Below are 26227 nucleotides of genomic sequence, written 5' to 3' on the forward strand. Positions count from 1 at the left end.
CTAAGTCTGAGGCGTCTGTTGCAATGAAGAATTCCTTACCGAAGTCAGAAAATTTTAAGATAGGAGAACTACACAGTTCATCTTTCAAGGTATTAAACGCCTGTTGATGATGCTCAGACCATATGAAATCTACGCCCTTCTTCGTAAGATCAGTTAAAGGAGCGGCTATTATTGAATAGTTGCGTATAAAACGCCTGTAATATCCACTACAACCCAGAAATTGCTGTATTCCCTTGACATTAGTAGGTATGGGAAAATTACGTATAGCCGACACCTTATCATGAACTACTTTAAGACCTTGGCTTGACACCATGAAACCCAAATATATTAATTCTGTTTTGAAAAATTCACACTTACTAATCTTTACCCTTAAGTTATGTTGTCTTAATCTCTGTAGTACTAGTTCTAACTTACGTAGATGTTCTTCTAAGGTGTTGGAAAAGATTACAAGATCGTCCATATAGGCATGCAATATATCCCCTAACAAGTCTCCAAACACTATGTTAATCATTCTTGTAAATGTTATGGGAGCACAACGTAAACCAAAAGGCATCCGTAAAAATTCATAATGTCCCCTGGCTGTGCTGAAGGCTGTGTATGGGATACTATCTTCTTCTAATGATATCTGGTGAAAGCCTTTAAGTAAGTCCAAACTGGTAAAATATTTATTCTGACCTAACAAAGACAAAATATCGTCAGTACATGGCACTGGGAATCGATCAGGGATCGTCTCCTCGTTTAGACGACGGAAGTCTACGCAGATACGCCATGTTCGAGCTTTTTTCGGTACAACTATTAATGGAAAATTATAAGGGCTGTTTGATTTCCTAATGACTCCTCCTTCTAGCATTTTACCTACTTCATCATTTATTTCATTCTGGAATTTCATAGGGAGTCTGTACGAGGGTACATAGATAATTTTCTGCTTGTCCTTTAACCTTATTTGATGTTCGATCACATCTGTTTTTCCTAAGGATTCATCCGTAGTGGAAAAAACATCATGATATTTAGTTAAAAGTCCAAAAATTTTCTGCTGAATTTCTTCGTCTTGAATGTCCTTATTGATTTTATTTTTAATAGATTGCAAAAGGTATTCATCCGCAACTGATTGAGCGTGATTGATTTCAGCAACGGTAAGAATACGATGTTTATAAACTTCTACATCCAAGATATGTTGATTTTTGTGAATTACTAAAGTGTTATTTAAATGATTACAGACTTCAATATTACATTGTTGATGTGAGCCTACTGTATAAATAGCTTGTGTGACAGACATTCCGTTAGTTTTCAAAGTGTCAGAAAGGATTAATATTTCAGATCCTGGTAATGTTTTCTTTATTTGCACTATTAAATTCGAAGGTACGTTTGGCTCGATAGATTGCGTGCAAGATGATATTACGGGTGAACGAGAATTCTGCTGGGTCGCGTATATTATTTCTTTATTAGTGAGACAAGTTATTGGTTCTTCAACGTACGTTACGGTAACATTTGTCGTCTCCTTTTTATCCAAAACTGATTTTAAGATATTAGAAGACTTATAGAATTTTCCTTTGATATACACGCCGTGCTTGGCAGGGGCTAAGATAATGTTTTGATTTCCCATAGATGGGTATCCTATAATTACAGCTGGATACATATCAATGTTTTGTACAACAACAAATGTATCGGCAAACGTGCGTTTACCGACTTTGAATTGAACATGAGTTATGCCTATGACATTTAATTCATTATTTCCTATACCTGAGAGTCTCACTCCGGATTTTTCTATCGGAAAGTTCGAAAACAACAAATGATGTGTCCTCAAATCCATGATATTACGTGGACTACCAGAGTCAAAAAATAACATAAAGGATTTGTATTTACAGCATATAATGTTGGTCGTAACTCATTTTGGCTTATTATTGTATGAATTCGTTGCAAATCTATGGGAGCATGCACTGTTTTACTTAATTCGGCCGTGTGTTTCATAGGAAAATCTATTGCCTCACAATGATCTGATAAAACATTAAATTGATTATTCAATACTATTGATGTTGACATGAATGACCTTGACCCAACATCACTCTCTTCCCCACTGGAGTTAATTATGTGGTATTTGCTTTGCTCTGCACATTCTGAAAATTAGTCTGACCTTGCGAGGTCTGGTTTGACGACCCAGGCTCAGCGTTATTCGAAGAAGTGTTTGTTTGTTTCGGATTCTGAACTACATTGACGTTTGGCTGTTTCTTCTTATTGTTAAAATGAGGATTTTTCTTTTTATTTCCATATGGAACTGACTGTGGAATTGACTGTGTATTTCTAGGATTCTGTTGTGTCTTACGCGAGTAGCACTGACTATATGAATGAGTCGAACTATTATGTATCGAACAGAATTTCGTTCTGCAGTCTGCGATCAAGTGACCTTGACGTTTGCAATTATAACACGTCATTCCCGCAACTTGACTATTATTAACTACATTTACTTGTTGTGGCTTTGTTTCATTCTTTGCAAAAACTTGAGTTAACACGGGATCAAGGTCAGGACACTTTGACATGTGTTTTTTTATCTGTTTACATACATCCAATTCCGTACTTGCAGGCGTTAACTTTTTATCAAAACACCGCACTAAAGCTTCAGGCAACATAAGTGTCATGCAAGTTGAATACATTAATCGTAAAAAATCTTTCACGGAGATGTTATCTCTAGTAACCCAAGTGGAATTACCTAAAATATCTTGATATTCATTAAGCCTATCAGCTATGAGAGCTGCTCTCTCAATAACATTAAGCCGATTCATAGTGGCTTGATTAAGTGTATTTCTTAACGTTCATACTACATCCAAGGCTTCTTCACCCACATAGACCGCGCATAACCTAACTTTGAAATCATCCCAGGTAACTGCTTCTTGAAATGAAACACCTCTTAAATACGCACTCGCATCCCCCTTGGAAAAATCTATAAAACTTTTAGCTTCTTGTAATTGTACAAAAGGGTCTACGATTTGTTTAGCATTTAAATGGGCATCGACGGATGAAATCCATGACTCCACATTTTGAGGCAAGAACCCATTAATCCGACCCTGAAAAGGAAGGATTGCAGACCTGGCATTTACAAGCGTCACAATCGGGAGAGGATTAATCTGTCCTACGCCACTAGGTCCAGGGATGGGGCTCACAGGGGGCGTCATGACTACTGTATTTCTTTTCCTATCTCTTCGACCCCTTACAATTCTATCAAAATATCTATATGAATACAGACGTCCACTGCGTAAACGCATAAGCACCCAATGATAAAGATTATAACAAAATTCCCCAAAACAATGCTACTACTGTAATCCCAAGACATTTCCCGAGAATTTCTGAAAGAAAACGGAATTAGCACAAAGAGAGAAAAATTCTAGATGAGAATTCGGAGTTGAACACAGTTTCCTTTAATGAAAGGAAAATAAAAGATTAGCAAACCACTCACCCCGGTAATAATCGACTAACGACTCGTGATAACTACACTTCACTGCCCAAACTGAAATGAATAAGAAAATTGTACTTAGCTTTATATGGTTCTGTGTGATGTCGTCATATCCTCTCTCTCTCTCTTGATGTTTGGGTGAATGTGTCGGTCCGATTTCCTGTCTCTCTCTTGATGTTTGGGTGAATGTTTCGGTCCAATTTCCGTTGAATGTAGTGCTTCCTGGACATGTTTTGTAAGCATTGAACGTCAGTCCTTGGGTTTCCTAGGATGTTGATTGAAGATCCAGTTCATCAGTTTGTATGTATAACATTCATTAAATGTTTTATTCTTCGATGGACTATGATACTTAGTCAAAATTGTAGATTCATTACTGTTGATTTCTTGAAGATTTTTCTCTGGTTTTTACCGCTTTATTGTTGATTTCTTGAAAATCTTCCTCTAATTCTTAGTCTTATTGTTAATTTCTTGAAGATCTTTCTCTGATTCTTAGAGTTTTATCGCTGCCACCATTTATTAGTGTGCTACTGTTATTAACACACATTGAGTATGTGTTGTTTGAGATGTTGAGTCTTGAAATAAAGTCAAGCATGTTAACTTTAAAATGGTTTATTCTCTAAAAACAACAGTGTTAACATCTCCATCACAGGAGTATAGCTGGTTTGGTCAGATGACCAATTCAGGTGAAGTATAGATAAGAACTGCCTAAAATATCGATATCACAGATATCGTATATTTAGTTATCTAAGCATTTAAACACAATATGTAAACTTTACAATAGTCTAGGAAGACACCTGCATCCGGTGGCGACACAATCTTTCACACGGTATGCATTTGTGTTTATGCTTCATAAAATATTACATTGCTGAGAGATGCAAAATGCATCCTGTTATGATTTTGTCTGACTACAGCAAATCTCACGCTAGCTTCTTCTTCCACAATGACATATTACGTCATGTGTTTTAAACATGTAATAATTAACTATTACATATGTTGGCCCTAGTGCACAACATAGTAGTGATTTGTCATTGTGATGACAATACGGACTGTTCTAATATACTAAGGTGATATAACATAGACTGAACACTAGTGCTGCGTGTTTATTACACGAGTGTATATTGAGACATTCTCGGAAAGACATTACAATTCCATACGGAAATTGAAGTGTGTGGTGGCAAGTTTTCCTTTTCAGGTATCACAAAAACTTCTGTTTATGTCAATGTGCCTATGTTATTTAATTGATTCTCAATTGCAATTTTACATTATTTACATGTATGCTTATCCTTACTTATTTATCTTAAATAAAGATCTAATGGTTTCGTGCGTCTTATTTCGCCCTAAAACATTATAATGAAGCCTATGTGAGAGTATTTTTCTACCCTTCTTCTGCATGATGTATTGAACAATAATGCTACCTTTGTTCCTGCGCTTAAGCAAACCTTTCTGGCGAGATGCAACTTGTTCAGACACTTGATACAAACTCGTGCTACCGACATGCACTGAGACCTGCATGTCTCCTTTGACTGCTGGATTGGTTCAGTATAACGTGCAACTTCGAGACTTTTCCCGAGTCTGGTTTGACTCTTCCCTGTGGGGGCCAGGAAGCACTATCATAGTGTATGTTAAGCGAATATGACTATAACGGGGTTGTCATAGGTCTCTTAGGTTCTAAAGACCAAGGAAATATTGTTTGGAAGTCGAAGGCACAACTGGGAAATCCACGATACATTAATGCTCTGGTAAACTTCCATCAGGACGACATGGTCTGAGGCCAAAAAACGGAAATCTATTTTTGGGTGAGATAGCCATGTCGTCCTGATGGACCCGCCCTCCGTTCTATGAAAGGCTTTAGCAGGCTCCCTCCCAATCTTACTGTATCTGGGGGTATTGGCCGAATGCTAAAAGGAATGAAGATGGCGGGCGGATACTACGTCATCCAAAATGGCGACGGGTATGACGTCTTCCGAGTGCCCATAACGGTAATGGAAAAGGAGAATTTTGTAACGTCTCCTCCCTTATCTTGCCACTTCTTCCCCCTCGAAGCGTAAACGCTATGTGGGTTGCAGATAGCTATGTGGCGTGTCAAGAATACGTCCCCTGTTATTATGCGATATCCTAAAAGGCAACTTTAAGGATATTCGCGCCAGAAGTTAGAATTCTGGAGACCTTTAGTTTAATTCTCTGGGAATATCCACTGTAGTCAAATATACCCTAGGGAGCCACTGAAGGAACCTTCCATCAGGACGACATGGCTATCTCACCCAAAAATAGATTTTTCGCTTTGCTCAAAATCCGTTTTTATACAACTCTTTAAGTATATTGTGGGCAATGAACCATTTTAATTCATTACATCTGATGGTAATAAAGATTCTTGAATGGCTGTATCTAATTGGAAATGGAGGTAAGAATTTGGATTTTGTTGGGTTCCTGCTTATGTTGATATCAAGGGAAATGAGAAAGCAGACTAGTAGAGGAGGCAATTCATAGGTGTATTAGAAATAACTTTATGGACCTGCAAAAGTTATACATCATACATATACCAAAGGCACTTCCCCCAATTTTGGGGGGTAGCCGACATCAACAATGAAACAAAACAAAAAAGGGACCTCTACTCTCTACGTTCCTTCAGCCTAACCAGGGACTCAACCGAGTTCAGCTGGTACTGCTAGGGTGCCACAGCCCAACCTCCCACATTATCCACCACAGATGAAGCTTCATAATGCTGAATCCCCTACTGCTGCTACCTCCGCGGTCATCTGAGGCACCGGAGGAAGCAGTAGGGCCTACCGGAACTGCGTCTCAATCGCTCGCCATTCATTCCTATTTCTAGCACGCTCTCTTGCCTCTCGCATCTATCCTCCTATCACCCAGAGCTTTCTTCACACCATCCATCCACCCAAACCTTGGCCTTCCTCTTGTACTTCTCCCATCAACTCTTGCATTCATCACCTTCTTTAGCAGACAACCATTTTCCATTCTCTCAACATGGCCAAACCACCTCAACACATTCATATCCACTCTAGCCGCTAACTCATTTCTTACACCCGTTCTCTCTCTCACCACTTCGTTCCTAACCCTATCTACTCGAGATACACCAGCCATACTCCTTAGACATTTTATCTCAAACACATTTAATTTCTGTCTCTCCATCACTTTCATTCCCCACAACTCCGATCCATACATCACAGTTGGTACAATCACTTTCTCATATAGAACTCTCTTTACATTCATGCCCAACCCTCTATTTTTTACTACTCCCTTAACTGCCCCCAACACTTAGCAACCTTCATTCACTCTCTGATGTACATCTGCTTCCACTCCACCATTTGCTGCAACAACAGACCCCAAGTACTTAAACTGATCCACCTCCTCAAGTAACTCTCCATTCAACATGACATTCAACCTTGCACCACCTTCCCTTCTCGTACATCTCGTAACCTTACTCTTACCCACATTAACTCTCAACTTCCTTCTCTCACACACCCTTCCAAATTCTGTCACTAGTCGGTCAAGCTTCTCTTCTGTGTCTCCTACCAGTACAGTATCATCCGCAAACAACAACTGATTTACCTCCCATTCATGGTCAAAAGTTATGGACCCCATAATTCAGTCTATACTTACAGGCACTTGGAACTTCTATTTGGAGTTGGAAAATCAGAAAATGGGTGAATTCCTTTATTCATCTCTCTCATGGACATATTTTGACATACAAAGGTCAAGAGAATAAGTGTTAATAAGATTTAATCACCGTTCACATAAGTAATATATAATTATTGTTAATTAACTTTATTGGCATCAATGGCCTTAGTTGTCATAATGCCAGATAATATCTAATAATCAGTCTGTAATAGAAGTTTCAAATTTGTCGCCATCCCCACAGCTGCCTGAAGTTAAGACATGGAAGTTTAGAATGCTGTACTGTACTGTCGAAAGGGTTCAAAGAATTTCTTTTGTTCTTTTATTTGATAATCACTTTCAGGTTGATATTTTAACTAGGTTACCACTATCCTTCTCACCATCTATATTTTGTAATCAACAAATGAAAAGCATGGAAAATTAATTGAAAGTTTTTTTTTTTTTTTAAGATAATTTCTTCTTACCTAATTATCATGTCAGTTGCCCTAACAACATCTAATGGGTTCAGAGCAAATGTTATATGAATAATTATGATAACCCTACCACCTGGTAGTGATTGTCAGCTACTATATGGACTTGACATAGAATCCATTTAAAGTGTTGTTTTTATCTGCATTTTTGTAAAGGTGCTCCGGGAAACCATGTAGATGAATTCTGTATTTAGTAAAAGCATGTAGGTATTGAAATAAGTTTTATGCAAATGATTTTTTATTTTTCATTTTTCAGGTGATAAATGCAGTAAGCAGTGAAAATTTGTCTGTGGATCATCTAAAGCAATGAATATTTAATTTCGTTTCATCACCGCCCAATTGAAATAATACTGCAAATATGAGTGGATCCCTTTCTCATTTTGAAAATGAGATATATATATTTAAAGCATTCCAGATACTGAATAAAGCTTTTAGATTAGCAATGGTTGATGTTTTTTGTTGGGGCTCTGAAAAACCCACTGACATGACAGTCGAAGCTTATTTATTGAGCAAAGAGAGAGCCTCTAAAAGTAGATTAAAGAGACTTTTCACCTCAACTCAGATTGAAAAAATTAGAGAGGATCCTGAAGGCAAGTCATTTGATATTACTCTTCTCTTCGTTGTATACAATTACTATGCAGGAATATTGCTAATGATGCTGATCCAGTTTGGTCCAAAGCTAACTCTCTGGAAAATACCCTACTTTATATGAAAAATGTACGGAATCGCATGGCCCATGAACATAAGAACTTTTCTGAAAGAGAATATTTGGCCTTTGCAGATGATATCAAAAATAAAATCAAGATCCTTTATGAAGAAGCAGGTAAAAGATATTATATTGAATGGGAAACAATAGAGGAGAGGATTTCTGAAGCAAATAGAGAAATTGCTAACATCTCAGAATTAGATATAAGAACAATAAATATTGATGCGGCTGGTTATTACTATGAAAATTTGGTGAGAGATCAGGGCAAAATGGAAGTAAAAGAGTATTTGAGTAAAAATTGTACAATTGATTGCTCTTCTGAAATACCTGGACTTCGTAAAATAGTTAATGTGGTAGATTTTTTCACAGATGTTGATCTAGTTCACAAAACCATAAGTAATAGTAATACATGTACTTCCACAGTAAAAGATATTTTGAATGTGAAGACGGGTGAGGATCAGATGCCATCTCTCATTGTTATTGAGGGATCACAAGGTTTAGGAAAAACAACTTTAGTCAAGAAGATTATTTCAGATTGGTGCTGCGAAACAGACTTCATTGAAAATCTAAAACAGTATGATATTGTTCTTTTAGCAGATCCTTGCAAGCCAGTTGGTAGTTTTGAAGAGATACTTGAAATGCACATGCCAGAAACATATCAGAAAGTGAAAGGTGAAAGCTTTTTAAGAGCAGTTTCGAACTTGAACGTTTTAATAATTATAGAAGACTTTGATGAAGTATGTAGGCATTCCTATCAACTATTCACCAACATAATACAATTAATGCACAGGGCGGTTAATCCCAAAATGCAGATATTGATTACAACTAGACAAAGTAAAAAAGATTTTTTCTCAAAAATGATGCCTAAAAACATGAAAATACATGTACCTGTATATCATTTTGAGATTGTGGGAGTGCCACAAGATAGATTTTCAGAATTTGTATTGAAATGGCATTGCATTATGTGTGATTATGGGCCAAAAGGAATGGATGTTAAGCAGCTTTGTGCTCTTATACCAAATATACCTTGGTGTTGGAAACCTAAGATAAATCCATTGAACTTGACACTTTTAATTTGGTTGTGGACACAGGCCCCTAAAAGAATTGAACTGTTGAAAACCTCAACTACTTTATATAATGAAATAGTAAATTTGATGAGAGAGCGTTTGTTCAATAGAGTACAAGAGAGTAAACTTCAGAGTGATGTCAGAGAATTAAAAAATCATTTGTATGATTGTTCAAGACTTATATTTAGAGAAAGTTTGAATGCTTTAAGACATGAAAACTTTTCTATAAATAAAACAGACTTAGTTTTCTTAAACAGTAAGTGTTCACATCAAAATTTACCGTTTGAAGACATTCTTTCCACATTTTGCGCTGTAAATGAGATAGTTGATGATAAAAACAAAGACTTGAAAAATGTATTTGTACCAAAAGGATTTTGTGAATTTTATAGTGCTCTGGCTCTATCAGATCTTTTGAAACGAGGAAATAATGAGGAAGTTCTCCAGAATGTAATTACTGATATTCATGGAATTTTGATATCAAATAATCTTCCTATTGGCATAACAAAAAGAGTAAGAAAAGATGTTCAGAAAATGCTCAGGAAAAATCTTAATAAGACAGCCACTATCTTGGAGATACTGAAAGACCTTCATTATGATAAACCTGAGAATTTCTCATTGTTGAGGTATCAAAAAGTTTTAATACATTTAATAGGTGTATTGAAACTTCAGAATAGTTTATCACAACAGTATGTCATTGAACTTGTTGACCTTTTGATGGAAACCAATTTGACAGATTCTGAACAGTGGTTAGACATCCTTACTGAGACAGATTGTGAGGTTAGCATAATCGAAAAAGTGACAGAGGTAATTTCGAAAAACAATCACTTGTACATAAAAGATGGAAACTTGAGAGCAGCTGCATGTGTACTACAAACCTCAGAATTTGAGTATGTGAACATTAACATTTTCAGTGACCCTGGTAAGATGAAGTTTATAAAACCTGTGCTAAAAGCCTTGTCAGCCAGCAAGACACGTATTCATTTGAGTTTACTACACCATTGGCACTATCCTGAGCAAGGGTGGTCTGATGACTTTCTTCGCTGCTTACTGGGAAAAAATAAGTATGTGCTGTCATTTTATCATTTGAAATACTGATTTTTACAGGAGGCTAGGTAGTGAAATTTGAATTTGAGAAAATACATATCTGAAATGTATAATTTTTTTTAATTAAAAAGTTTAAATTTTCTTTTGTTTTCAGGCCGAAACTGACACATTTTAAAGGTTCTGTGAAAAGTCTATCCTCCCTAAGTAATGACACTGATGTGTTGTTTGTGGCCCTTGGAACCCATTATGCTAAACATGCTGATCGAACACCTGACTTCATTTGCAAGTCATTGGCAAATATAGAACAGCTTTGTAAGTATAATTGTTGCTTTACATGTTTTATGTACTGTACATATAAAGATCAGCGGTAGCTTTAACATCATCCTCCGCCAACACATGCCATCTTAAATTCTCATTCGTTCTTTAGTCCCAGTCTTCACAGACTGCATTTATTCTACACAGGGAAATTTTCAGTCAATACTTATCTGTCAAGAGATTGTAATATTGGAAGAAACTTTTATTTAGTGAAACTTGACTTATAGTCCTGATGCTAAAATCTTCATAGGCACAAACACCCTAACTTCTATTTAAAGGAAAAGAATTCATCTTTCCCCTCTGCACTTTCCCCCATATCTTGTGGCATCTATTCGTCCCTATAGATGGTGCCAAGGGAAGAACATCAGCCACATACATAAAGTATTTGTAACCAGAACTACATACGATATAATCATCTTAGGGTGCTCCATATCAACTGGCCCTTGTAGTTTTACTTAATTTAGCACAGTATTTTGAAGATTTGGTATTAGAATTTTAATATTAACATGTATGTTCATCATGTTTTAAGATTTTGGTTTGTGTTTATTTGATGAGGTCTGTTTTGGTCAAATGCATATACAAACCTTTCTTCCTTTAATTAGGGATGATTTCAACACAAGCTGGAAAAGCTGTTGACTTTGATAACAAGGGGGTTAATGACAGGTGGTACGCACAGATAAGAAGTGTCGTCCCACCACCTGTTGGAAGCACCTCAACTTGAATTTTAGCAGCAACGAGTACTGAGATATTGTTACGTCCTTATCCGAACGTTTTTATTTTGTTTTCTTACTGGAAGTAAATGCTGGCTGTTGACTGCTGTACAGTTAACACGAGTTCTTCTAACACGATTTCGAAGTTACACGAGTTCAAATTTATTGAGATATATTCTGTGAACACGAAATGTCCGATGCTACGCAAGTTGAATTTCCCGCCTGAGAGAGAGAGAGAGAGAGAGAGAGAGAGAGAGAGAGAGAGAGAGAGAGAGAGAGAGAGAGAGAGTGTGTGTGTGTGTGTGTGTGAGTGTTTTTAAGCTTACAAAGAAATTTTAGTTTTACTGTAATTGTAGAGGGCTGTGGATCGTCAGCCGATTCGTTTTTTGTTGTTGTTCGATACGCATTTTGATAAGAAACTAGTCGAGACTTCGTTGAACAGTGTTCTTTTTTTTTAAGGATTAAGTGTTAGGGAGCAAAATCGTATCAGCAATAGTCTGTTAACTATATGGGAGTATAACAGCTGACAACAAAATCAAAATAAAAATAATCTGTAATTGCTGTTGTTGAAATACATCTTAAATTTTTAATAGAAAAGTACAAAAATTATTAAACAAAGTTCAGATAACATCGCAAACCAGGATTATTTTAGACATCTTTCTGTTCATATACATTATGTTGTTGGCTAAAGCTGCAGATCAGCTGACAAAATTGAATGACATCTTAATCCCTGCCTATGATCAAACATAGATTTAAGCAAAGCAAAGGTTTTTATTGTTTAGTATTTATCTGAGAGAGAGAGAGAGAGAGAGAGAGAGAGAGAGAGAGAGAGAGAGAGAGAGAGAGAGAGAGAGAGAGAGAGAGAGAGAGTGTGTGTGTGTGTGTGTGTGTGTGTACTGTTCATTGTTTATTTTAACATGAATATGTACTTATTGATATGAAATTAATTTGAAATAAAAAATGATTATGAGTCTAAAAGGAAAAATGTTACAATCTTTTATATACTTACCGAAATAAAAGAAAAATAAATCGCTATTGCGTTTGATATGCATATATTGTAGCATTGTGCGTTCGTACTTACCACGTAGTAAAGTTCCTTATGATTTTTAACTTAAATATATACTTATTGATATAATAATAATTTTAAATAGATAATCATTAGACTAAAAGGAAAAATATGTTAAGATCTATTTATTTGCCGAAAGGAAAGAAAAATAAATCGCTAATGTGTTTGATAGGCATACATCGAAGCATTGTTCTTTCGTATGTACAATAGTATAAAATTCATTGTAAATAAATAATCATGAGTTTAAAAGGAAAATAATACGAGACAGAGAGAGAGTGAGAGAGCCAACACTGGTGACGAGAGTGATGCATCATAGTGTGAATGTACCAGAATAATAACTTATTTTTACAATAAAATACTGTAAATACAAATAGAGAGAGAGAGTCTGTTTCTATTGCTTTTGTGACCTTCAAATATATCAATACAGTAGTGTGTATAAGTTTCATAGCAACAAAATCCCAAAATAGATAGACTTTCCCAATGTCCAGGAACGTAACACTCCCTTTTACCATTATTTTTTATAGAGAAATTATGTTCCATTAACACGATTTCCGTTAGCACGACCTCAGGAACAAAACCCTCGTGTTAACGGTGAGTTAACTTATGAATGAGGAGCAAGAGATTCGTACTTGCCAGGGAAATGATAGACATTTATGAGTAAAATGGTTTTAGATCCTCACTTTCTCTTAGTCATGTTGAGTTTTTTAGTTTTTGTTTATTTTTCGCTGGTATGAGTTTGTGACACCAGACAACCCTTAGGCTGGAGAACGTCCCTGCTTCTCCTAGTGCAGTGGCTTGGTCCTCCTCTGTAGGGGAGTCATTCTCCTCGTGGATGCTTTCTCAATGTATGAAGTAGATGTTGTTTGCTCCCTGCAAGTTTGACAGTGTGAAGGCTGCTTGTGGCCTACCCAGACCTCGACTTCGGTCTTGCTCCTCTCCACTGACGATGACGTACTCCTCCGTTCTGTGATGGCAGACGACGTGGGGAGCGCAAAGTCTGAAGCATGTTCCTGCACCTCTTGGGGAACAACTTTGTGTTCTCAGGTTAGGTTTTCTCCCGAGTGGTTTTCTTCAGTGCCAATGATGTCTCACTCCAGCGTTCGGGTAATGCAGCCCGCATAAGGAGTACAAAGTCGGAAGCATATTCCGGTTCTTCTGGAAATTGCTGCTCATGCCCCATCACCGCCTTCATAGCCTGCCCCAGCGCCAGTTCCAGATCATCATGCTGATGACGGCGCTCTCCCTCAGTCTGAGCTTGCTCAGCCCATGGAGGAAGGGCAAACCCCAAACCTTGTTCCTACTTCTTATGGTGGACACCTTTCCCATACCTGGGTTCAGTCCTCCCTGGAGTATTCTTCGTTACACAGTTTTAGAAGAGGGTTATGGACTCTTCCATGCCTTTCTGTAATCCCTCGGATTGTGGCCCGTCAGAGCATGAAGATGTTACTCATACTGTATACCATGACATGTAGTCGAGGGAGTTTGGCACACACTTTCTTCTTGGAATCTAACCAAGCACTTGCTGACGGTGGGAGGGATACAGCGCTTTTGTCAGCCTTAGTGCTTGATATCTCGCTCACCACTCAGAACTTGTTTTCACACAAGTACAGTGCGAATGGATTCCTGATGCATTTATTTTATTAGAACTTCATATGAGCTTCAGCTCTTGATTGGACAACTAGGGTCATGCAGATGTTTAAAGGGCCACGCATGCGAATTCGCAACCTTCATCATAGACTCGCTGGTTTTCGTCAGTATTCATGAACGTTCGACACTCGTGAACGTTCATCCACCTCATCTGCTCCCTGTCTTGACATTTTTGGTCACTTGTTCTGATATAGGGTTAACTTACAGACCGTTTTCTACATATACTTGCATGATAATATCTACCTAGGTTGTGTATACACTTGCCCATATGCTCTTGGATCTCACCATAAATGTAGAGAATAGGTCTGCACTGCAGTTGTGCAATAGAGGTCGTCCAATTACTTGCTCCTGTCGCCTTCTCCTGTGATTCGGAACAAGATTCGAGAAACATAATCCTTCGTAATTATTTTCTCTTTCTCTCCACGAATTAGAGAAGTCATCGGATCGCTTATGTGGTTTCTGGTTGTGATTTTTTGTGATCTTCTCCTCGCCTCATCACACCTGGATATAACGTCATGTCTCGTAGACGTTATTCTTTGGGTTGTTGTTTTTCATCCTCAATTTTTCTAGTATATTGAGTCTGCTCGTGCTTATGTTTTCAAACTTAGATTTGAGGGATCCTCTCCTCTTTACTCCTTGTCATCATGTCTCCATTGGGCCAGGCTCGCTCGCGAATTTTGCAAAGCAACTTCGACCCTCCATTTCGGGGGTTCTCCATCAGGAAGGCTAAATACGGCCAACCCAGAGCTTGACCTTGGTCATGGTCGTCAGCTCGCTGACAACGATGCTCTCCCTCAACCTGAGTTAGCTCAGCCAGCGGAGGGAATGCTAAGTCCAAAGCTTTGTCCATTTGTCTCTAGGGATAACACCTTTCTCGTCCGCAAGTTAGGTTTACCTCTAAGGGACCATGACTCGTCCAACTAACTCTTTGTCTCTGTTCGAAACAGCAAGGGAGCTCTTTCTATGGTCGAAGGAGAACAAGGTAGAACTGCTGACAAGATTTGTACAGGGACAGAGGAATGTAAGGGCAGACATGCTCAGCAGGAAAGGGCAGGTTCTTCCCACAGAATGGACCCTCAACCAGCAGGTCTGTCAGAGTCTCTGGAAGCTGTGGGGGAGACCTTTAATAGACCTTTCTGCCTCCAACCAGAACAAGAGGATCCCCAACTATTGCTCCCTAGTTCCGGACAAGGAGGGAATAGCGGTAGACGCCTTTTTGATGGATTGGACGGGGATGAACACATATGCGTTTCCCCCGTTCAAGATCATCAATCTGGTCGTCAGGAAATTCACTCTCCTCGATTCGGGATGAATAATCCTAGTAGCTCTATTCTGGACAACAAGAGAATGGTTCACGGAAGTGGTAGACATGTTGATGGACTTCCCAAGAAGCCTTCCTGCAAGTCCAAAGCTTCTCAAACAACCCCACTTCGAGAGATATCATCAAAATCCCCTCGCTCTCAAACTGACTGCCTTCAGACTATTGAGAAGCTTGTCAAAGTGAGAGGATTTTCGGCGCAAGCTGCAAAAGCTATCGCCAGAGCGAGGAGGGTCTCTTCACAGAGGGTCTACCAATCTAAGTGGGAGACTTTTAGAGCTTGGTGTAGGCAGCACAAAGTTTCCTCATCCACTACCTCAGTGAGTCAGATTGCGGATTTTTTGTTATACCTCAGACAGGATGCTAATCTGGCAGTATCCACGATTAATGGGTATAGAAGTATTCTCTCGACGGTCTGTAGGCATAAAGACTTAGATTTGTCTCAAAATAAGGACTTGCAAGACCTTGTGAAGTCTTTTGAGACAACTAAACAGGTTCAGTTAAAGCCCCCTTCTTGGAACCTGGATGTAGTTCTGAAGTTCCTTTGCACCAAGAAGTTCAAACCAATCTCACAAGCTTCTCTTAGAGATATAACGAAGAAAACCCTCTTCCTGATGGCCCTAGCCACAGCTAAAGGGTCAGTGAGGTTCATGCTATTGAAAAACAAGTGGGTTTCAATCAGAATGGAGCGGTTTGTGCTTTAAGGATGGACTTCCTCGCCAAGAACGAGAACACTTCAAAGCCCTGGCCGAGGACTTTTGAGGTCCCTAACCTCACTAATCTAGTGGGTCAAGAGCAGGAGAGGCTCCTCTGTCCAGTTAGAGCCCTTAAAGCTTACTTGTCTCACACTAAGAATATGAGAGGCTCATCCTAGCTCCTTATGGTGCTCGGTGAAAGATCCGCAAAAACCCCTTTCAAAGAACGCTTTATCTTTTTTCCTGAGGGAGACTATAAGGGAAGCTCACCTCTTGTGTGAGGAAGAGCACTTGGCCTTTTAAAAGTATGGGCTCACGAAGTGAGAGCCATTGCTACTTTGCTGGCTTATCATAAGAACATGTCAGTTAGGAAAATTATGGATGCAACATTCTGGAGAAGCAACTCTGTGTTCGCCTCTCATTACCCCAGAGAGGTGAGAGTGGATTATGAGAAATGCTATACCTTGGGCCCATACGTAGCTACGGCTTCTGTATTAGGCAAAGGAGTTACTACCTCCCCTCAACCTTAGTTTTTTTATACCTGTGTGTGGGTTGGTGTTTTTAATGGTTGTCTGAGGACGTCGACTAGTGGTACAGTCCCCTCAGTCTAGATAGATAGTTTATATCTATTCTGCCAGGTTACGTGGTTAGTTTTTGTAAGGTTCCAGTTTTTTAATATAAGGGTCGAAGGTAGTTCTGAAGTCTAGTCAAATTGTTGGTCTAACCCTGTTGACAGACTCGATTGAGTTGTTTCAGCATGACAGGTCCACTCCTGGCTGACACTCCTAAGGGAAAGCGACTCAAGAGGCAGGAACCTTTGAAGTCAGCCACCTTAGCAGGTAAGGAATCAAGGTGTTTTTTCTCCTACATCTTTTTGTTGTTTCCCCAACGATGTTTACTGTCTGTCACCCTCCTCCAAATGTGTGAATCAGCTATATATATAACTGCCAGGTAAGTTCTATTCATAAAAATGGAGTTTTTATGATAAAACAAAGTTTTATGAATACTTACCTGGCAGTTATATATATATTTTAAGGGCCACCCACCTCCCCTCAGGAGACAGGTCGGGCATGGATGATCTGAAGAATAGAAAACGGGAATGATTCCAAGTACCACCCTGTAAGGGTTGTTAACCACCTAACCGCACAACCACCACAAGGCGGTTGCTGCGATTTTTGAAAAATTCTGCCAAACGTCAGAGACTAAGCTATATATATATAACTGCCAGGTAAGTATTCATAAAACTTTGTTTTATCATAAAAACTCCATGTTTTTCTCCTGCAAGGACTTTCACGAACAAGTGTCATTCGGGAATCCCACCCAGTAAACAAGGTTGACTACAGGGACAGAATATCCGTAATTCGGCCTCTAATACATGCATATCATCACAGCTGTTTTCACCAGTGAAGGTACGATGGTAGGTTTCTACAATCTACACAAATCCGAACATCCGTTTGGACATACGGATCAGGCTTTATGTCATTAATGCATGATTATGTTTTTCATCAGCATCTCCGAGCTTCTACAGTCAACTTTCTTGTAGAAAATCTCCTGAAAGCTGGACTCCCGTTTTCAACCTCTCCTTCTAGAACAAGTTTGTTCAACAAACCTCGTTCAGGAGTGAGTCGACAGGCTCGGTCAGATGAGCAGTCAGACCCAAGGACTTCATACACTGAAATGGGGAGGCTTACCACCAGATTCCGGTTTCTCTGCCTTCAAGGAAGGCTCTAAAGAATCATCCTATACGACCGGTAATACCAGTTGAAGATGTTTTTCGACTTAATCGTACCTCCTCTGTTTCTGTACTCAGAATTCACAGGAATGACATTTGGCTGTCAAGACACTTAGACAACTGGCGTACTTCTGACAGACTTGGTGTCATCCCTTTTCCTTCACCGAGTCAGGCTTTTTGAGATTGCCACAATGTGAGGATTGGAGTACAATCTCGAGAAGTCATTCCTTCACCCAACATAGATCTGGTATTCTTAAAAGTACTTCTAGGCATCAGACTTATAAGTCTTTCAAGAAAGACTTAATGAATATGGTAGCCCCTACCTTCCACTAGATTAGCTTCCATCTCTTTGAGTACTCCTGAGGAGTTACGCCATCTGGTAAGGACACCCACCCTCCGGAGAGCACTGGGGCAAAAACGGGGGAGCGTCAGATCCCAACCGCCTCAGGAGGTTAGATCTTCCATCTTACCCCCTGGGATTCGATACACTTCTAAGAAGCAACAAGAAAGGGGGGGGGGGGGGTGCACACATGTGGCATCACATGGCCTCCGGACTCTGGTCCGATTTCTAACATCCTTGCTACATAAATCTCCTGGAATGAGGTTAGTTTTCTGACCCTCCAACAGTTCCGTCACTCCAGCAGTTCCAACATTTCCTTCACTCCAGCACTTCAAACAGTTCCTTCACTCCAGAAATTCCAAAAGTTCCTTCAGGACACTCCATGTGGTCGACAGACAACAATATTATGTGAGTGGCATATATCCAGACAATCATTGAAGTTCCTCCTCACAGCACGTATGCCAACTAGTTGGGGAAAGGCGAAGGTGGACGAAGACTACTCGGCACCCTTGCAACCCTGCTCTACCCAGACAAGGGAAATGTTCTGGCAGACAATCTGAGTATTGACTCAGATACTTGGCTCTGAGTGATCTGGGGATCTTCAAGTACCCAGATGAGTCTTGAGTTTGTGGTTTTCACTGACAGTAGACCTGTTTGCCTCGTCTCTGATCGACAAGCTTCCGAGGTACTGCTTGTCAGTACCTTTTTCCCCAAACACTCGGCTATGGGTCTTCCGACAACAGGAGGCAGCACAGATGTCTACATGCCCCCCCTCCCCTCTGGTTGAAATAGTAGAAGATTGCTCAACAAAAAAGGGCATCGATGACCCTCTTAGCTCCAAGGTGGCTCCAGGCAGAAAGGTTTCTGAACCTTCTACATCTGTTCTCAAAGGTGTGGAGGGACCTCTCTCCTTGTCATGATCTTCAAAGATAACAACATGGGAAAAAGTCTTTGGCCCAACCTGTTGCGGAAAAAGGTCCGGTTACCCCCTGGGAACTATCAACCAAAGTCTACCAGGCAAAGCAGGCAGCCTTCGGTAGTGCAGGTAACGAAAGGGTATCGCCTCCCTAGACATCTCTGCTCCAGTGATAGAGGAGTCCCTTCGACTCTTTGTGGAGGAAACTCCTCTCTGTCTCCACTGTTAAGGGCTACCGCTCAGCTTTGAGCCTAGCCTTTGACAGGAAAGGGTTTTCCTCTTCCTTGGATTTGTCAATCCTCATGCGGAGTCTCCAACGTATATGCCCTCAGCTAGAAGTTAGACTGCCTATGTGGAACATGGTCAGCTTATCGCGATTTTGGAAGAAGCACCCTTGGTGCCCCTGTGTCAGACATCACTTGGAAAGACCTTCCTGCTCGCCTTGACCCCAGCTAGAAGAATTATTAAACAAAACACCCTTTCATATGATTGATGTCTTCCATTCCAGGGTTGGGAACAGGTAATACTTGACGTCATTCCTGAGTATGTCTCCAGATCCAAAATCTGGCAGCAACTGATCCCAAATTCGAGCCCTTCCAGATTGGGAGTCTTCCAGTGAGGAGCTTGAGGTGCTAAATTAGAAGAACTGCAGGAGCTCGCCCATGAGGGTCAGCACTCTCCTTAAACACAGGGAAAGTCAAGAGAAGGATCACCAAGATCACGATCTCTGCATGGATTCACAAGGTCATAGACTGGGCATTGAATCCTGAGACTTAGCCTTGGATGAGGAGACCTAGAGCTCATGATGTTAGGGACATGAGATGTCTCTAGCCTGCAAGAACTACTACTCTGTGATGCAGGTCCTACAAGTGCGTGTGTGGAATTGCAAATGACCCTCACTACCCACTACCTGCAAGATGTGACTTATAGGAACTTGGAGCTGTTCTCCATTGCCCCTGTTGTGGCTACACAACAAATGGTTTAAACCCATCACGCTCCTTGAGGGATAAGTAGCAGATGGTGGAGAGCAGAGGTTACCAAGGATTAAGTATGGGATGAATGAAAAGACTGACCGGCTTTTTATCATCTTCCCCTCTCTAGCGGAACAGCATCTATGGCAGTCTGCAAGCTGGCCGCCTTTGTCTACAGGTAAAACCATTTCCCTTGTGTAACCTGGTATCGCATAATATCAGGGGATGTATATCTTGATACGACACATAGCAATCTTCACCACGAATAGCGTTTTCGCTTCGAGGGGGAAAGTGGCAAAAATAGAAGGGGAGCCGTTATCAAAGTACCCTTCCTCCGTTACTACCTTGAGTATCTAGATGGCGCCATCGTCACCGCCATGTTTTAACCTTGTAGTGTTGAGCAAGGTGCTACAGATATAGTAGTTTCGGGAGGGATCCTGCCAAGGCCTTTTCTATAAAAAGGAGGGCGGGTCCATCAGGACGACATGGCTATATCACCCAAAAATAGATTTTTCGCTTCGCTCAAATACGTTTTTTGGGCTCAGGCCTAATGGAAGGTTACCAGAGCATTATTTAGAAAGTACTGTATCTGTGGATTTTCCAAATGTGCCTTAACCTCAAGACAATATTTCCTTGGTCACTCAAACCATAGAGACCTATGGCGTTACCGTTATACGTCATTACTTGAACTGTTAGTGCTTCCTGCCCCCTGCAGGGAAGAGTCATACTAGACATAGGAAAAGTCTCGAGGTTTGCATATACCATATGAACAAACCTAGCAACAAGAGCATACAGGTCTCACTGTATGCAAAACCAGTCTATCTAAGTTTGTACTCTCAATACAAACAAAAGTTTATATGAGCTACCATAGCATCCAGAGCATACAGGATTAGCTGTATGCAAAATCAGACAAGTTTGTACCCGTGTAGGAACAAAGTATGCATAGGTAGAGAAAGGTTGTATTCATGTTAGAACAAAGTTATCTATTTTGTTCACATGTCCATATGCAGATTATTAAGGGTTAAATAATACTCACACATATCTTTATTCATTCAAATTTGTGGCGAAATAAGATGCAAATACCAATCAAATATTTATTGGTAATAAATAAATAATAATTCAACATACATAACATAGCGTTAATAAAATGCTAGTGAATGCAAAAGAAACATATAATACAGACAAGACCAGAAATGATTACTTCAACTGAAAGGGAATAATAATTAATGCCACAAAACTGAAAATTTAATAAGTTTTCTAATATGCATTTCTATGAATGACTGTCTTTTCACACTGTGTAAAAAAACACACGGCACAAGTGTTATCTCTATGTTTCTTCACCTTTAATAACTGGAACAGTCCATAGTGCCACCTTGGTGACACTTAACTTTACGTGTGAGGTGTCAACACCTTACCCTGATTCTTAACAGTCCCAATCAATTCACTGTTCCTCGCAGCGACAGGTTTTAGCACGCTACCTCCCGCCACCACATATCTTTTCATCTCTTGCACTTGTTTCGCGTAGTGTTTAAGGAATACTCTGGATGACTTCCATCCAGTATACAAGCGAAGATGCTCAAAGTTCATATACTGAAAAAAGTTCAATGACTGCAAGTTTGAAGCTCTACGAAGATAGACCTTTAGAGACACTACTGGACACAGCGAGACATCTTCCTTCAGAGGGCAGATACTCCAGGGACCCCACCTTTTGGTAGGTAGCTCGTTATTGGCGAGAAACGTTGGGTCAGGGAAGAGACTCAATTTTCCCGCTTCTGTGAACTGAATATAGCCCTCATCTCTAGAAAGGGCCATTATTTCACTAACTCTGGCCCCCGAGGCTAGAGAAACACGAATATAACTTTCTGGGATAAGTCTTTCAGAGAGCAATCCTCATTGTTCACTGTTGAGGCAAAGTGTAGGACCTTATCCAAGGACCATGAAACGGGCTTCGGAGGTGCTGCAGACCTAAGTCTAGCACAAGCCTTAGGGATCTTGTTAAAGATTTCATTGGATAAGTCTACTTGAAAGGCGTAAAGCAGAGGTCTAGTTAAGGCTGACTTACACGTTGTTATCGTGTTGGCTGCTAAACCTTGTCCATGAAGGTGAATAAAGAAGGATAAACAGAAATCTGTTGATCTCTTTTGGTCTTCTTGCCTTGACGAAAGTAACCCACTTCTTCCTAGACGACTCATATTGCTTTCTGGTAGATTTAGACTTGTATTCTTTTAAGAAGTCTATACTGTCTCTCGAGATCCCAAACCTTTTTTTAACTGCTAAGGAGAGAAAATCATGAGATGAAGGTTTTGGGTTTTCTGTGATGAAGCGAAGACAGTCGACTTCTGTACTTGAGTCAGAACTGGGTCCGGCAGAGGGACCAGCCTCAGCTTCAATTCCAATACTAGAGGGAACCAATTGCTCTTCGGCCACTTGGGAGCCAATAGAGCTGCCGTTCCCTGAAAGGATCTCAGCTTGTTGAGGACCTTCAACAGAAGGTTGGTTGGAGGGAACAGGTAAATGCAGGTCCATCTCTTCCAGTCGAGGGACATGGTGTCCACCGCTTCCGCTAGAGGGTCCTCATATGGGGCCACATAACGAGGTAGCTTCTTCTTGTCGCTCATCGCGAAGAGGTCGATCTGCAGTTCTGGGACTTGACGTAAGAGGAAGGAGAATGATCCTGCGTTTAGGACCATTCTGACTCTATCGGCGTGAGCCTGTATTGAGCGTCCGCTGTCACATTACGGAACCCTTGCAGGTGAACTGCTGATAAGTGCCATCTCTTCTTTTCCGCCAAGCGGAAGTTGGCCAACATCACTTGATTGATTTGGGGTGATCTCGAACCTTGACGATTCAAACATCTCACTATCACCTCGCTGTCCAAAATCAGTCTTATGTGGACTGAATGGCGAGGAGACAATTTCTTCAGCGTGAAAAAGACTGCCATGGCTTCCAAAACTTTGATGTGGAAGGTCTTGAATAGAGAGGACCAAGTCCCTTGGACTTGCCGTTGGTGAGAGTGACCTCCCCATCCTTCCTTTGATGCGTCCGTGTGGATGATGACTGAAGGTAGAGGTGGTTGTAAAGGCACAGACTTCTTCAGGTTCTTGGCCTTCGACCATGGCTTGAGAAGTGATCGTAGTCGAGTCGGTATCGGTCTTCTTAGATCTCTTCGAGCGTTGGATGCGTATCTTCTCCAGACTCCTGATGCATCTTTTAACTGTGCTCTTAGCATCGGGGCTGTCACTGATGCAAACTGAAGGGAGTCCAGCACTCTCTCCTGTTGACATCTTGATATCCTGTCAGATTTCATTAGTCTCTTGACAGACCCTGCTATCTCTCTCCTCTTCTTTGGTGGAATAGAGAGATGGTTCCTAGCCATTGAAACTCTTGAGCTGGAGATAATCGAGACTTTTTGACGTTGATCTTGAATTCCAGATGTTCCAGGAACTGGATCACTTTTTTGGATGCTTGCATGCATTCCGTCTCGGATGCTGCCCACACCAGCCAATCGTCCAGGTAGGCTACCACCTGGACACCTTCTAGGCGTCGTTGTTGAACGACTGTATCTGCAAGCTTTGTAAAGATTATTGGGGCTATGTTTAGTCTGAAGGGCATGGCTCTGAAGATGTATTTCTTCTTCTGTAGCCTGAATCCTAGGTAGGAGGAGAGTGGGCGATTGATTGGAATATGCCAAAAGGCATCTGCCATGTCTATGGAGACTGTGTACGCACTGGTGGAGCTGTCCTCCAGCTCCAACCTAGTCCGTTCTTGATTAGGCTGTGGGCCCAGGAATCGAAGGTCCAGCGATCCCGAAATGTTTGGAGTCTTCCTCCTACCAGAAGCATCTCATTGCTTTGGTTGTCCGGAGGACTTGCCTCCTTGACCGCGTCCTCCCCTACCCCCTCTTCCTCTTGACGGGCGTCTAGGGGAGCCTCTATTTGACCCTCTACCTTTAGGGCGAAAGGTAGTGGTCTGCCTCTCATAGGCAGGAGTAAAGGCTGGTGACTGGGTCACCATCTGCTGGGGTACCATTTGGTAGTTGGGTTGGGGTTGTGCCACCATCTGGGGCACCGCGGTCATGGGAAGTTGTTGTTGTTGTCTGACAGGTCGAGAGGGCAACCTTGGTCTCTTCGTCTTCCTCTTTGGTTGGGGACCCTCATCCAGGGAAGACTTCCTTCTTAGCTGACATGCCCCACTGTTGGAGGAGATTCCTGTTCTCCGTGGCAGCCTTGTCGACTACTTCCTTGACCACTTCACTCGGGAAGAGGTCTTTTCCCTAGATATTGGAAGATATCAGCTTCCTGGGTTCGTGCTTCACCGCAGCCGAAGTAAACACGAGCTCCCTACATGCTCTTCTGGCCCCAACAAAGCCATATAGGTCCTTGACCAGCGTTGCCAAATGTGATTTGGCCACGACCATGAACATGTCTGGGGATCTATTGTCACTTGCCATTGCCTCTAAGGTAATTTGGAGGGACAGAGATGCGGCAAGCCTTTCCTTTGTCTCTTGCTCCCTTCGCAAGAGAAAGTCAGACAATTTAGGGAGGTTTTCGCTGAACTGGCTTCCAGCAGTATCCACCTCCAACTTCCCAACTGAGAAGTTAAGATGTATTTCCTTCCAGTCTTTGTCATCCGTAGGCAGAGCTAGGGATAAAGGTTTTCACACCAAGTGTAGGGCAAGGTTTCCCAGCTTCTACTGCCTTCATAAATGCCTTGAACCCTTTTTCCGCAAAGGGAAAGACCAGTTTAGCTGAAGCAAGAAAAGAAGGGTGTTTCTTACTCAGGGTTGGCACTTTAGAATTAGTGAAGCCCCTGTCTTTCAGACTGCTTGTCATTAAAGCTTTAGCTTTCCCATGGTCAAGAACTATGATCTCTTTCGGCTCTGTCTCCTCCTTGGACACAGGTTCCGCCTTCAGATGGACGAAGCAGTCTGGGTAAGACTCAAAGCTGGGCCAAAAGTCTACATCCTCAATGAGGACGGCTCCCAGCTTCTCTGAAATGAAGATCTTCCCGTTTGTCATTGGCATGTACTCTGCATGCCTCCAAGGGTTTACTGCGGAACACGAAGGAAGATCCTTCACATTGAGTCTCTTGTGAGACCCACGGGATGCTGCAAGATGGTGCTCAACTTTCCAGAGGCAGAAGAGGCTGAAGATGGCATGATAAATCCAAGATAAGCGTAAACACGAGAGCGAACAGGAAAATCACCGAGCTAGTAGCGCTACACTTAAAGGAATGAAACATGGTGGCGACGATGGCGCCATCTAGATACTCAAGGTAGTAAAGTTGGAAGGGTACCTTGATAACGTGTCCCCTTCTATTTTTCCACTTTCCCCCTCGAAGCGAAAACGCTATTCGGGGTGAAGATTGCTATGTGTCGTATTAAGATATACATCCCCTGATATTTTGCGATATCCTTGAGAGAAATTTTAAGGATATTCGTGACAGGAGTTAGAATTCTGGAGACCTAAAGGTAAATTCTCTGGGAATATCACTGTAGTCAAATATACCCTAGGAAGCTACTTAAAGAAACCTTCCATCAGGACAACATGGCCTGAGCCCAAAAATCTTCACAACAACTCTAATCCTACACTAAGCTTAAAGGAGAACCCTGCAACCCTATGGGTTTATGACATCTGTAATGACCAGTAATAAACCTGAACAATTAATATCAACCACCCAGAAAGAAAATATCTAACTGTGAAAATACTGTACTGCAATAGTTTTCCTAAAGCAATACTGTCCCTATCAATATCCAGTCTACCATTAGGCTGCAAAGTTACTTAAAAATTCTTAGCTTCTGAATAGTATGGCCGCATACAATGCTGTGCAGGTCTCTGTGGGCTTATGATAGCAATGTCTAGAAAATCTCCAATTGTAACCCCACACTGTGATAAGGTTTTGTTGTCATCAAAACTTTTCTGACCAACAACAATAGTGCCTACAACAAAGTAAAGTACTTCCAGTTCACAGGCAAGATAATGTGAATACAGAGCAGCATCACAGACCACTAACACAATGGTAACAGGCAATAAACAACATCATCTTCCTATGTACTTAGAAGAATAGCCTAAACTTCTCTCCCTACTGGGTGTAGGGGGCTGCTGTCAGTACCTGTTAAAAGAAATAATAACAGATTAAGGCATTTTTTT

The 26227-nt window shown here is 40.9% G+C and overlaps 1 protein-coding gene across 1 annotated transcript in view; it reads left to right on the forward strand.

The window, feature by feature from the left end:
- Positions 1 to 26227, forward strand: part of LOC137657787 (uncharacterized) — a 170413-nt gene that overhangs the window by 92817 nt on the left and 51369 nt on the right. The window contains 3 exon segments of the mRNA XM_068392302.1: positions 7808 to 8168; positions 8171 to 10385; positions 10523 to 10680. Coding sequence (XP_068248403.1) covers positions 7910 to 8168; positions 8171 to 10385; positions 10523 to 10680 — 2632 coding nt within the window. The 5' untranslated portion in view covers positions 7808 to 7909.

The sequence above is a fragment of the Palaemon carinicauda genome, chromosome 18, assembly GCF_036898095.1.
Source record: "Palaemon carinicauda isolate YSFRI2023 chromosome 18, ASM3689809v2, whole genome shotgun sequence".
Taxonomy (NCBI): domain Eukaryota; kingdom Metazoa; phylum Arthropoda; class Malacostraca; order Decapoda; family Palaemonidae; genus Palaemon; species Palaemon carinicauda.